Source organism: Pinus tabuliformis, chromosome 3_1, assembly GCF_031772625.1.
Source record: "Pinus tabuliformis cultivar Carrire ecotype Pingquan chromosome 3_1, CPIR1, whole genome shotgun sequence".
NCBI lineage: Eukaryota > Viridiplantae > Streptophyta > Pinopsida > Pinales > Pinaceae > Pinus > Pinus tabuliformis.
In genome coordinates this window covers 35,610,262-35,625,644 of record NC_142301.1, presented here as the reverse complement: position 1 = coordinate 35,625,644, position 15,383 = coordinate 35,610,262, and the positions used below count along the sequence as shown (strand labels likewise).

The window sequence follows — 15,383 nt, the reverse complement described above, 5'->3', positions numbered from 1 at the left end:
GGACTTTGCGATATGCGATTGCGACATGTCGCATCGCAAAATCGCATCAGAGCAACACAAAGGAGCGGGGCCGATACAAATATGGCTTGCGACAGCTAGACCCGATAGGGTTATAGGCGATATTTTATATATTTTGAAATCCGGAAAATGGCATTTTCCTTTGTATTTCGCATTTCCGCCAAATAAATGAATTGCAAAGGAAATGTGCCCGATGCGATGAAACCGGACCTGAAAGGGTTTATGAATGCATATGTATAACATTTCAAGTCCGCCATAAAGCCATTTTGCGAGATTTTCAATGTTTTAATGTATTTTTCAAATACAAAGGGAAACCACGAAACGAGCAGGATTTCGGGTGGGCCGTAGGCGGTAAGTGGTTTTGGCCAGGCTCCACCCGAGCCCATACACTGGCTGCCATGTGGCCAGGCACCGAAGAGAGAAAACCACCCTTTTCGGGCGGTTAACCCCCATACACATGAGCCGCCCAAAATGGATCTCAATCGTTGGATCAAGATCACTCAGATCAACGGTGGATATGCGATAGCGATATACAGGCAGACCCGATAGGATTATAGAGCGGATTTAAGGATGTTTGAAGTCCGATAAACGGAAGTTTGGCGAATTTTCCTGTGTTTTTAATGTATTTCTCTGTGTACACAGAGAACGCTATTTTTGGGAATTTCAAAGGCCCGATGGTCCCTTCCGTTGCAAAACAGGTGGCCACCTTCCCTGAAGACGTTATGCCATGATTTCTAACGCTCAAAAGGGGATTCGAGCAGACAAAGGCCGGGAGCCAGAGAGCCCGAGAAGGCGAAACGAACAGACAGTGCCGATTGACTTTAATGCCACACACTGACAGAAGACAAGGACAGGCAGGGCTGAGACAGGAGCACAGAAAGCTAAGCCAAAGCAAGAAGCAGAGGCAAAGAAAGCAGAGAGAGCTAGAACCGAAAGCCAGAGCCGAGAGCCAAAGCCGAGAGCTTCAAGAGCCAAGGATAAAATGGTGTCTAAACCCATTGTTTCTGTGTAAAACAGTGGATTTGAGCCAAGATCTTGTAAAAGGACTTTGCCATAATCCCAGAGAGCCTAGTTGAGTTGACTAGAACTCATGGAGACGTAGCCCAAGAGTTTTGGGTGAACTCCTAATTAAATTGTGTCTTATGTGTGTTGTTTTATTACTGCTTTTGTTGTTGTTATATCAGTTCAAGCAAATAGGCTTAAAAACACATAAACAATCAACAATAAACATAAGCATACACCTTACTTCAAGCACATATTTAATTCCGCATTGGTTAATCATAAAGACTTGGGATTAAATAAGCTTTGGAAGTGGGAGAGGTTCTTGTAAGTTAGACAAGAAACCTAAGTGACCCATTTTCAGATCAACGCAAGTTAAATGTTATTAGAGTATCATTAAAATGGGCGAAAAAATGTATTAAAAAACCTTGCAAATTACTACTATAAAATACTACCAAAAAAGTAATTTTGGGGATTTGCTCTACAGAGTATAGAAAAGAGAAAGGAGAAAAATGGCTTGTGCAAAACAACATGGAGGAGATCTATGCAGGTCAACCCCAAACAAGGAGTAATTACCATTTTCAATATAAGTGCCCTCGTCAAAATTCGAATGGAAAAATGGAAGTCTGTGATTAGGTAAAAGGCACCAAAAAGCCTAGAAACGAGTATCAAAACTATGCTTGCAAACTCAATGTGAGCTATGGAGAATCAACCCAAACAAGGCTTGTGTCATAATGCATATTTTGTGAACCAAACCCTCTATGAGTTGTCAGCTAGCTCTAATATTATGTTGATGTAATGTAAATACCTCAAGGCTCGACTTTGATAGGCCATCAGGCTTTTAGAGTCAAACACCAACAATCTAATAATACATTAGAGTCTCCAACGACCTCACTCACATATCCCGAGGGATAAAAAAGTGAGTTATTATTACTAATTTGACATTCTAATTCATGCTTGACAATCCGTCAACAAATCACACCTCTTAAATTGACCTCCATGGACAACAATCTGGGCATGGCCAAGGAGCTTAGGGATTTAACAATTGAAATTCAATTCAACTTGAAATTAGAGATTTAATTTCAACATTTTAACATCATTGAGAACGAAAGAAATCTAATTTTAACTAAATAATTCAGTTGAACTTAATTATTCACGATTTTACAAATTTTTTGGTCTGATCCAACCAACGTTGCACAAAGCGAAGACGAAACAAGGACCTTTTTTGGAAGCGAGGATTCGGAAGCGTCATTTCCCAAAAATCTAGGAAGCGAAGCATCTACTAACTATATATATATATATATATATATATATATATATCCCAAATATCAAATTAGTTGTAGAAGACATGAAAACATGCATATTTTTACATAAATCAAGATAGATATGTCATCTATGATTCCATTGTACATCAATGATTAATTATTTGAGCATCAACCATCCAGATTCTAGCAATTACAAACATACATCAAATTTTTAAGTATATGATAAAACATTTAGAAGATAAATCATAAAAACATCAAACATTCAAGTAACTTATCTAGCAAGTGAGCAACTGTAAACATTAGTCATGTCCAAATTCAAATAATAATGTTTACAAAATAGGCCACTTGGCCACCACCAAGACTCAAGAACACACTGAACTAGGAAGAGTATGACAAAAAAGTCAAATTCACAACAAGCCTACAAGTCTAATCTATGACAAAAGTAGTAAATTGTGAATATATCTAGTAATCTCTCCTCCTTCCACCACAAACAGTACGTGGTGATGCGCCTCCACATCATGGCAATGAAGAAGATGGTGCATGTGGAAGTTGTGGCACTAAAATTGATGAAGATGAAGCCCCTGTTGTTGGTATTGAAGCATGGAACCTATGAACCAAGGTACCAGATGGGGGTGGCATCTCAACTTGATCATCATCATCTTGGATAAGAGCATCCTCTAATTGCTCTAATCGCAACACTCCATCCTCCAAAATTGGGCACCTCTGGATTTCTATCCCAAACCTTAAGGCCTTTATTAGTCTTTGCATCATTACAATAATGGGACAACAATCGCAAGTTGTAGTGAACATAAACCAAGCTCTCTGCCCGATCTAAACTCAACCTATTCCTTTTAAGACCATGGATGAAAGAATAAGAGCTCCAAAACCTCTCTGCAGAAGAAGTGTTTACCACCTGCGATAGCACCCGCAATGCCAAAGTTTGTAGAAGTGGAGTAGCACCTCCATGCATGTTCCACCACTCAAGAGAAGAAAAAGTCTCTCGATCTCTAATTGCATGCATGCTCCCAAATGGACCAGTGCTAAGCGTATAGTTGCTCAACTGTTTCCATACCATGGTAGACTCCTCATCAGGGACTAATTTATCCAATGCTCTCATATAAGCCTCTAGAACCTCTGGATCTAGGTGTGGTTTTCTCCTGCTCCCCGCCCCCTAGGTGTTGGTGTTGAAAGCCATGATGGATGATAGTATTTAGGTGTCAGAACATATGCTAAGGCATGCAATGGAATGTTTAGCATATCCCATCGGTTTTCCACCTCTGCACAAATATAATTGTACAAGGTGATATCTCTAGGCTCAACAATATCTTTACTCTGCCCCAACATGCTATCCATTTGCTCATACACCTCCCCAATTATTGGCCGATCTGAATCTACAAACTTGATCATGTAATAAATTGGTTTGGTGAATTGCAAAACATATTTAATTTGTGACCAAAATAACATGTCCAGAATAGTGTGCTTGGCTACATTAGCCCCATCTCTATCTTTGTTAATTTCCTCCCATGATTCAGAGGTCACCATATTAGTTAAAGCTTGTCTCACCTTCATTAGACGCCTAAAGGTGAGGTAATAACTTGCAAATCTTGTTTTTGCAAGTTTAAGCAACTGCAACTTGGAGTAAATGGCATAAAAGTAGTTTACCCTTGTATGCCTTGTGATAAATTTAATGAGTTGATTCCCTCTCTTGTAAAGCTCATTAATCCATCCACATTTTTTATGCTTCACAATATCATGCATCAAAAGGTTCAATGTGTGCACTAAGCAACCATACCAAAAGATGTGTGGATGAGTACGCACAATAACTTTTCTTGCTACATTACAAGTGATCACTTGAACCACATTATTAGGACCAGCATCTCAGATTGATTGCAATAGGAGATCTGCAATGTTTTGGGAAGTTGCACTAATGGAGGAGTCATGACATGTATAAATACTACACCACTAGAAGAAACACAAAGAAGATTTACCAAATGTTGGTTTCTAATATTTGTCCACCCATCTGATACAATGGATACCCCACAATCCACCCACTCATTTGTAAAACATATCAAAGCTCTTTGAACCTTTGCTTTTCTCTTTCTAATAACACTATTCTAGCTTTCTCATAGTTGGGACTTTTGTATCCTTTTGGGGCTTCATTGATGGCCTTAACCATATCAAGCCAATAGGGAGAGCAAAGCACATTGAATGGTACACCGCAAGCAGAAAAATATCGGACTATCTTTCCATCCACATCATCCCTCCTAGCAATATTAAGGAAATCCCCTATTCTTCTACCTCCAGAGGTTGCAGGTGTACCATGAGGAGATGAACTACCAAATCTAGAGGTTGCAACTGATTCAGATTGAATCTTTTGTTTCTTGCTTTTTTGTTGTGCAACCTCCTCTATTTGGATTTATTTTCTTCTTTGTTCAGTTGAAATATTTGGGCAAATTTGTATCCCCATGGCACCTTTTTCCTCATCACTATTCATCACCCCACAAAGATGCCCCCTCACACAGGTATATGAACCACCATTTGGTTTTCCTCCATGACAACCATGAGGGCACAAAAATTTGTAGCTTCCACCACCTTTTCCCCCTTCAAGTTTGGTCACATCGTTCCACAAGGGTGTCAATACAGCTTTCCCCTCTAGTGTTTTAGTGTTCCCTTCAGGTTCATCCCCTTCCTCTTCAAACCCTTCCTCCTCATAATACATTGGGTCACTGTTAAATTTGGCAACTAGGGCCAAACATCACTTTGGACAGCTCTTATGAGGCCGCTGATATTTTTTTTGGATTCCTCTTTCCGAGAGGTGTAGGATTGCTCTAAAGATCATCCAAGGTCGGCCAGCCATCAAATTAGCCTCCTCTAGCCTTCAACATTGCATATAATACAAGGTGCCTCCTCATTTTGGCATCTCATCTCATTCATCTTTCTCTCTCTCATCGTGATTGGGTACGGATTTCTAGGCCTCTCTCTCTCCACATGTTTGAAAGGAAGACTGTCTTTTCTAGCTGCTGCGTTGACTAGATTTGACCGAAATTTCAGGAGGCTGACTTTGACCAACGTTGACCCTGTTTGACTTCGGTTTTGTGAGGGAGACTTTTGTTTGGGCAGATCGTTGTTCTGGGCACAAAACCGAGACAATTTGACCCCCGTGTTTACCAGTGTTGACTGCCCTAATTCAGGTTACTATGTTGACTTTTGTTGACCAGATTTGACTGGTTATTTTCGGATTGTTTTGGGCTACATTATCTTGCTGTTGGAGGCCGAGTTGACCAAGGTTGACCAAGTTGTTTTGGAGGTCAATTTCAAATTTTCAACCATGTTGACTAGCGTTGATTTTTTGGTTAGGGATTTTTGTTTCTGCTGTTTTGACTGATCAGTTTGGGCAAGTGAATATTGTAAATTGTACTCTCTCTCTCTCTCTCTATTGAACTTTTGAAGAATTATAAAAAGAATTGATCAAGGGTTTCCCCACATTGGGGTTTGTCCCTAGCTGGTGCCATATCTTGTGTCCTCTTGTGTTGGCTTATCTTCTACTGTTATTGTTTATGTTTTATCTACATTTTACTATCATGTTGATGTGATTGCTATACTAGATATGATATTGGGCTAATAAAGAAAATTGAAGTAAAATTGCTCTAAGCATAGAACATGCCATTGTTATCCTCAAAAATAAATGGGATCAGAGCTGAGGTGAAGACAAAGCCCAAGCAAGAGTGAAGAGCAATCACTAAGAGGAGCAATCATTGATCAAGAACAAGTCTCAATGGCCTCCACATCCTACTTCAAGTCTGATGATAAGCTTCATGATAAGTCTGATTATCATGCATGGAAGATGTCTCTTGATTTGACTTTAAAAGAGCAAGATGTCATGGATTATGTGCAGGGAAAGATTCTGGAACCTCCTTCAAATGTATCGGTTGCTACTACGACAAAGTACAAGAAGGGTGAAGTCAAAGCCAAGAAGATCATCAGGGATTCTATTCATAAGCACTTAGTTGCTTACATCTCTGATTTGAATACATCAAAGGAGATATATGACAGGTTGGTTGGCATGTTCAAATCTAGCAATGCAAATCAAATTATTTTCCTCAAGAACAAGTTGAAGGATATAAAGAAGGGAAAAGGTGACGATATTCAATCCTACTTCATGAGGATTACCGAGATCAAAAATAATCTTCTTTCGATTGGTGAAACTATTGCTGACGAGCCCACTCTCATTGCCCTTGGAGGTCTTCCTCCCGAATGGCATGTGTTCTATTCTCAATAACGAGAATTCCAGGTTTTGAAGAATTGTTGATTAGATGTTCTCGAGAAGAAACAAGGATGATGGAAATGAAGATGCCTTCGAATAGGAATAAGCCTACTGCATTCTTTGCTCATGCCAAGAGGAAGAACAATGCAGATTCAAAGAAGCAAAGTCAAGGAAGACCATGATTCAAAAATGGAAGGAAGAGAAGATGCTTTGTTTGCAACAAGTTTGGTCACTATGCTAGGGAGTGTCCAAATAGAAGGGACACATCTCATGATGATGATCACAATCATTTCAAGGGCAACAACAACAATCAAAGGAATAGCAAGTTCAACAACAAAGGGAAAAGGAATGCTTCCATTACTCAACTTGGAAATGATCGGGCTTCTAAAAGAACAAGAAACTCCAAGTATGATGAATCTAATGTTGGAAATTCTAAGCAAAAGGAATTTTATCTTATATGTGCCCTCTCTACTGCCTCTCTCCTTCGGTACTTTGGGAAATCGGTTGATTGATAGTGGTGCCTCAAGGCACTTCACCAAGAACAAGGAAGCTCTTTCAAATCTGATAGAGAAGAATACAAATTTGGAAATTATCCTTGGAGATAATGCCACCTATATCGTGAAGGGAGTTGGGAATGTTACCCTTCAATTGAATCAAGGTAACACCATTCATATTCAAAGAGTACTATATGTACCTGATCTAAAGAAGAATCTAGTGTTTATCTCAGCGATGGAAGACAAAGGATTCAAGGTGGCATTCATCGATGGAAAGGTACGTGTGAAAAAGAAATTTCACAGAAGCATTTACTCTTGGATTCAGGGTTGACAGTTTATATCAAGTTGGAGGAAGTCCACTGGGAGCCATGTCTTGCGACACATCTCTTCAATCCAAACTATGGCACCAGAGGTTTGCTCATCTTCACTATAAGGCTCTACCCGATGCAAGGAAAATGGTTATAGGTATGCTCGAATTCAAAATAGAGCATGAAGGTGTACATCAGGGATGTGCCGAGGGAAAACATACAAGGGTACCATTCCCCTCAAGTGATAGCAAGACCACAGAGATTTTGCAATTGGTTCATTTTGATCTATTTGGTATGTTGCCTGTGACATCATTAGGAAGATATTTATATTATGTTGTCGTTGTGGATAACTTCTCTCGCAAAACTTGGATATATTTCTTGAATAAGGATGAAATATTCTCATGGTTTTGTGTCTTCAAAGCCTTGGTGGAAAATCAAACAGGGAAGAAGATCAAGATATTGAGGACCGATAATGGAACCGGGTATGAGTCAAATGAATTAAATGATTATTGCAAGGAAGTTGGCATTAAGAGGGAGACTACCACTACATATACTCCTCAAAAAAATGTTGTTGCTGAAAGGAAGAATCGTTCCATTATAGTAGCCACTTGTGCCATGCTTCATGATCAAGGACTTCCAAAGTTCCTATGGGGAGAAGCTGCCAACATTGCTGTGTACATTCAAAATCGATGCTCTCATCAAGCATTGGACTCCAAAACTCCCGAAGAAGTTTTCACCAGTAAGAAACCTAATCTTTCTCATTTTAGAACTTTTTGGTAGTCCCATATACTTTCATGTGCCGAAAGAAAAGAGAAGTAAATTGGAGGCATCTGGGAAGAAAGGAACTTTTATGGGCTACAGTGAAACTTCTAATGCATATAGAATCTATGTGCCTAGTCAAAGAGGAGTAGAGTTGAGTAATGATGTCACCTTCGATGAGGATGCTGCTGTAAGGAAGATTAGCAACCTTCCTATTCCAAGGAAGGACAAAGAAGCAGATGCAGGAAATCAGGGAGATTCGCAGGATGAGCCAATGCTCGATGTTGAAGAACTGATGGATCCCATTGATCCTCCTCCTCATGAGCCCTCCTCCTCCAAAAGGAGACCCTCATGGCTGAGGGAAACTCTCGAAGATGCCGAGAGACATGTTGCACCGAGGAGGACATTTCGTGAAAGCAAGAAGCCTAATAGGTACTAAGGGTACTTAACTGCTATGAGCACCATTATTCAATCTGAACCTTGCTCATTCGAATAAGTTGTGAAGCAACAAGTATGGAAGGATGCTATGAACGAAGAGTACGAGTCAATTATGAAGAATGATGTCTGAGATGTGGTCCCTAAACCCCAGGACAAATCTGTTGTCGCCTCTAAATGGCTCTACAAGATCAAGCATGGTGTTGATGGAAGTGTTGAGAAGTTCAAGGCCATATTTGTTGCTCGAGGCTTCTCTCAAAAGGAAGGTGTAGATTATGATGAGATATTTGCACCTATTGCTTGCTACACTACCATCCATTCGATTATACCCCTTGCTAACGTGCAAGGATGGAATCTACACCAAATGGATGTCAAGACTGCCTTCTTGCATGGTTCACTTAAGGAGGAAGTCTATGTGGAACAACCTGAGGGGTTTGAAGTTCAAGATCGTCAGACACATGTATGTAGGTTGAAGAAAGCCCTCTATGGGTTGAAGCAAGCACCCTGGGCTTGGTATGAGAGGATCGATAGCTATCTGATGAAGCTGGGATTTACAAGAAGTGAAGTTGATCCGAACATTTGCTTTAAGGTTGAGAATGATAAAACTCTCATATTGGTACTCTATGTGGACGATCTCTTTCTGACAGTTGCAGGCCCTCTTATTCATCGATGTAAGAGAGAGTTGCCTTCAGAATTTGATATGAAGGACCTAGTACTGATGCATTACTTCCCAGGGTTGGAGGTCTGGCAAAATCAAGGGGAGATTTTCCTTTCTCAAGGAAAATATGTTATGAAGCTACTTGAAAGATTTGGGATGGTGGACTGCAAGTCCGTGACTACTCTGATGGAACTTAACTTCAATAAGTTATGCGGAAGCGTTGTCAGGGCCAATTTGGGAAATCCTTCTAGGTATCGTCAACTCATGGGGGCCTTGATGTTCTTGGTGAACTCCCGTCCGAACATATGTTTTGCAGTGAACACATTGAGTCAATTTATGGTCAAGCGTCATCATATACATTGGATTGCTGCGAAGAATATCTTGAGATATCTCCGAGGCACAATCACTTCTGGACTGAGATACACTATCGGGAATGTGAGGCTCTATGGTTACTCTGATGCAGACTGGGCTGGCAGTGTGGTGGATCGTAAAAGTACATCAGGATGTTGCTTCTCTCTAGGTTCTGCTTCAATATCATGGATGAGCAGGAAGCAGAAGTTGGTTGCTTTAAGCACCGCTAAGGCTGAATACATCGATGCTAGTTTGGCCTCCTATGAAGCTGTATGGTTAAGGAATCTCTTTAGTGAGTTGTTTGGACATGTGTTGGATACCACCGTGATCTTCTGTGACAACCAGAGTGGGATTCGTCTCTTTGAGAATCCCGTGTTTCATGATCGCTCCAAGCATACTGATATCGGTACCACGTTATCTAGGATATGGTACAGCGGGGAGCAATAAGGCTCCAAAAGCCCCTCGGGAAGGTCAAATTCTTAACCTTCTGTGAACAACTTAGAGTCTTGGAGAGACCCTCTTATGAGGGTCTTGTATGAGATGGATGGTGAGCTCTGAGAGCTCCAAGGGGCTTGGGGTACTTCTTGGAGCGATGAGCGACCATAAGGTGACTCGCCCTCCCCTAGTGGTGCGCTATGTACAGGGTGAATGGTTCACCTTCCCCTGTGATACCCCATGGTGGCATATGCATAAGCTGAGTGGTTCACCCTCCCCTATGGCATATGAGCAGGATGAATCGTTCACCTTCTCTTGTCGGCACATCCTACCCATGCAGTCTGGGCCTCATGGGAAGTACCTCTCATCAGGCCAATGAGTAGGGAAATGAGGATAGGGACCATAGTACTACTGATGGACGTATCCTGTACTACTATACTCCCTATGCTAGGATGTTGATATTGATCTAGGATCAATGGAAACTAACTACGGGTCAGTTAAAAGTGGTATGACACACTCTCTGTTGTTGGAGACTGACTTCGGGTCAGTAGAGAATGGTATGATACATTCTTTATCATTTCTTCTTTCTTCATGGTTCAGCAAAGCAGAGCAGTGTAGTGACAGGGATGGTACAGATTCTCAGACAGTTTGGCAGGTGATGTTCTCCCTCATTGAGAGGGAGTGTTAAATTTGGCAACTAGGGCCAAACATCACTTTGGTCAGCTCTTATGAGGCAGCTAATATTTTTCTTGGATTCCTCTTTCCGAGAGTTGTAGGATTGATCTAAAGATCATCCCATTCTGACATGTTCAAATGAAGTTATGAATTTATTTTGATTATGGACAAATTGTCAAGGTCGGCCAGCTATCAAATTAGCCTCCTCCAGCCTTCAATGTTGCATATAAATACAAGGTGCCTCCTCCGGATTTTGGCATCTCATCTCATTAATCTTTCTCTCTCTCATCTTGATTGGGTACAGATTTCTGGGCCTCTCTCTCTCCACACGTGCGAAAGGAAAACTGTCTTTTCTCACTGTTATGTTGACCAGATTTGACCAAAATTTCAGGAGGCTGACTTTGACCAACGTTGACACTGTTTGACTTCGGTTTTGTGAGGGAGACTTATGTTTGGGCATGTCGTTGTTCTGGGCACAAAAATCGAGGCAGTTTGACCACTGCGTTGACTAGCTTTAACTACCCTAATTCAGGTTGTTGCATTGAATTTTGTTGACCAAATTTGATTGGTTATTTTCAGACTGTTTTAGGCTGCATTATATTGTTGTTGGAGGTTGAGTTGACCAAGGTTGACCGAGCTGTTTTGGAGGTCAATTTCAGCCTTGTTGACCAACATTGACTTTCTGGTTAGGACTTTCTGTTTCTGTTGTTTTGACTGATCAGTTTGGGCAAGTGATTATTGTAAATTGTACTCTCTCTGTTGAACTTTTGGAGAATTATAAGAAGAATTGATCAAGAGTTTCCCCGCATTGGGGTTTGTCCCTGGCTGGTGCCATATCTTGTGTCCTCTTGTGTTGGCTAGTCTTCTACTGTTATTGTTTATGTTCTATCTGCATTTTACTATCATGTTGATGTGATTACTATAATGGATATGATATTGGGCTAATAAATAAAATTGAAGTAAAATTGCTCTAAGCATAGAACATACCATTATTATCCTAAAAGTAACAGTCACTCATATGGGGACCACTATCGTCTTGTTCTTCTTCCCTTCTATTCCTACTCCCCCTTGCCATCATGAAAACCAAAAGTGGAATGATACGTAGAAGCCAAAAGAACACCAACTTGGAATATGAATATAGTTGGTGGACAACCTGGAATTAAATGAGCAAGAAGAAAGAATGGGAAAGAGTAGGAGGAGGAGGAGAAAAATACAAAAAACAACGACAGAAAAATGGAGGAGTTTTGGGTTTGCACTTTCCTCTTTAGCTCTTGTAGATGGAAGCCCTTCTTTACTCCTCCTCCTTCTTCACTCCTCCAATCTCTCCTCAAATCTTTCCTCACTTTCTCATCTCTTCTGCAAGCTCTCCAAAAATACAAGAGTGAGCAAATGAGAGAAGAAAGAGACTTTTAATCCCTTCATTCCCTTTCCTAACCCAACTTAGACCCACCCCCAACCACAAGTTAACAAAAAAAAGAAAAAATAAATAAATAAAACAATTTAGTGGGGCGCACAGCAAAACCGGTCGGCAGCCCACAGAACCAATCATGATCTCCCCAAAGTCGGCCCTTATCCGCAGCAGATCCACCAGTGATCTGCCCCCCAAAATGCGGATCAGTTGAGACAATTCCGACAGGCCAGGAATCATCTTTTCCGGCCTGATCCGCATTTCTGAATTTTCGGGATGTGTTTCGAAGGGGTGGATCACCTGCAGATCCGTACAGGTCGTGTTTATGGGTTTTGATCCAAGGGGGGGTGGGCCATTTCATGCAACGTTGGATCTAGCCAAACATGGAAACTATAATTCCAATACCATGGTCTTCAAACTTTTATTCATTGCTTGTAACTTCCTATATGCTTTTGGGTAGATCCTTTTTTGTTTCAAACTTGATGATATCTCTAATTCTTGTTGTACTCATTGTAATCGTTCCATGATATAGAAATTTCATCCAAGGGCTCTACATTTTTGCACTCTACAAAACTTAAGTAACCACCCCAAAACTAAAAAAATTAATAAATAACTTAAAAGAAGTCAAATGGATACTTAGCATGTATTTTCAAGGGCCCACTAGGCTTGGAACAAAGGGGAGTATGAACGGTAGTGACAAGTTTCACACCATTAACCAAAGTTCCACCCCCACAAGGTTTACCTAACACCTTAACATAGCATTCGGGGTACCTAGAGGTAAAGGTTGAAATTATAGCACCTAGAATGGGAACCATGTGTCAATATGAAATACCTGAGACCATCCCCATGTTCTTCTCCTTAAGGCCTACAATTTTTCTAAAGTACTTTGATTTGCAGTCTACTGATAAGTTGTGCAAAACTCAATTAGCATGCTCTCTATGATAATGTGGTCGACCAGGTCTTCCCATAGTGTGAGGTTTTGTTAATGTGATAAACATTGGTTATCTGCTAAAACAGAGATGTTATTGATGATGTTCTCCATGCTAACACCAATCTTGGTTTATGAGGCCAACTGCAAGTCATGTGTGACTTCGACATAATTATATCGTTCAATCACAGATATTATTAACGGGATTCCCCATGCTTGTGCAGTCTTTGTCGATAAGGTCGAGCACAAGTGTTGTATGACTTTGTCCAATTCCTCAATTGTAGTCAAAAGTCATCATGTTGTAAAATTGATGTTGTAAGGAGCTCCAACTTCTCTAGTCAAAAGAGCTTAATAAACCAAAAAATAAAATGCATCTGGTATTTAAGGCATTTAAGCACCTTTTACTTGGATGAAGAGGGCACAATACTCCATTTAGGATATGTTTGCTACACATAGATTACCTTTTACGAAAGTCGTGACTAAGGGCTTCTATTCTCTCAATATCGCCCAACACTTGCATGTTACCTCAGCCACTCTGTTAGAAGCTGGTACAAGCATGAGGAGCAGACCCTTCCAGTATGGAACCCAGATCATCTTCACTGCGACACCTCCAACTTGACTCACGAACTGTTACAGAGTGAATATTTTATTTCTGGGATGTTCCATGCCGTTTGGCCTAACATCATACTATTGGGGCCCTTGGGAGCACTCCTGGTTTAGAGGTTTTTTTTCTTTTTCCTTACCATTGATACGGAAAAGTAAAGATTTCTTAGAGGCCGCATATGCCCCATATAAAAGTTGTCAGATTCTTGGCAACTCGGAATTCTTTAGTGGGGTGGTGGGCGGGCTTGAAGATTTTAGTCTCACGTCATCTCAATTTGTCCAAACCAGATCGTTGGTGACTAACAATGAAGAAGGCCCCTCAAGACCAAATACAAGTAGAAAGACAAAATGAACAGAATAGTGGAGAGATTCTTGGCACAGTAGCAAGGTTGTTCCTTGTCCCAATCGCAATCCTTGGGAGCCGTTGAAAACACATTGACAGATTAATAAGAAGTAGATGAAGCAATCGCAATCCTTGGAAGCCCTTGAAAACACATTGACAGATTAATAAGTAGATGAAGCAGAAAAGGTACCTTCAAATCCACATTGGAACGAGCGGCGAGGCAGTGTCCAAACTCAGGGTCTTTCTGAATGGTCCGCCACTTGCCAGTGCCATACTTCTCAACACCTGCTTTGAGAGCTCCCTCCTCTTCGGAAGTCCATTTCTGCTTCGGAGCCCCCATGTGTCTATGTATATAATATATGTATGTGTATATGGTGGGTTTCTTCTTCTATCAACTCCGCCCCAAGAGACCACTGCTCGAATCCTGTCAATCCCTGCGCTTTGTTTTAGCTGGTTTTCATCATTCCAACAAACTATCTCCACCCTTCGGACAATCGAGGCGAAAATGGATAAATCTCTGACCGGGAAGAGTAAATAAGTGGGTTGACACGCAATCTTGAAAAGGGTTTTGGGGTTTTTGGCTCTTTGCATCTGCACCGCCTTCTGATATTTTTATATGCCCGGGATGTTTAGCGACGGTGCACGCGCGCTGAGAAATTTACTTCCTTTATTTTATTTGCAGACACCCACACTCCAATCCCCAACCCTAATTCTAATCTCCCATCTTGGCGGCTGAAAGATATTTTAAGCTCTTCTCGCTGTTTTTCGTCACGTGCCCAAAATGCGCGTCACTTTACGGATTCCCGACAAAACCATTGGATAAGAAACGGGTGCATCTAGGATCAAACCTCCCCTTGGATCATTGAAGATGTACAATGTTGGAATCGTCTTAGATTAATGCATTAATTTGTTAGGTTTGGGTTTTTTTTTCACAGTTCGTGATTTTAAATCTTAGAGTAAGAAGATATAAATATACACCAGATGATGTATGTTGAATTTTATATTTTTTAATGTTTGAAATAATGATTATGTAAGTTGAATTTTATATTTTTTAATGTTTGAAATAATGATTATGTAAGTTGAATTTTATATTTTTTAATGTTTGAAATAATGATTTAGTCAAAACTAGCCGTTATGAGGTCAAATTTAGCTGTTGTCTTATCGAGTAATCTGAGTCAGTGGATATTCTGCCCTATCTATTTAAAGTGCATAGCCAGATCTGCTCATTCAACTTGTCCTCACGATGAACCACACTGGTTGGTTCAAAACACGTCGACAAAAAATTTTCCATGTGATTTTCGCCGAAGAATTTTTCAAAAATCTTATGTTTTATCTAAACATTTTGACTTGGTCAAATTACATAAAAATAAAAGTTGAAAAAATCAAACAAAATTAATATTATATATATATATATGGATGAATAAAATTACATAAAAATAA

The 15,383-nt window shown here is 40.4% G+C and overlaps 1 protein-coding gene across 1 annotated transcript in view; it reads right to left on the bottom strand.

The window, feature by feature from the left end:
- Window positions 1-14,668, bottom strand: part of LOC149185646 (single myb histone 4-like) — a 182,086-nt gene extending 167,418 nt beyond the window's left edge. Inside the window, exon 1 of the mRNA XM_089410754.1 lies at window positions 14,134-14,668. Coding sequence (XP_089266880.1) covers window positions 14,134-14,283 — 150 coding nt within the window. The 5' untranslated portion in view covers window positions 14,284-14,668. The remainder of the gene's footprint in view (window positions 1-14,133) is intronic.
- Between the last annotated feature and the right edge of the window lie 715 nt (window positions 14,669-15,383).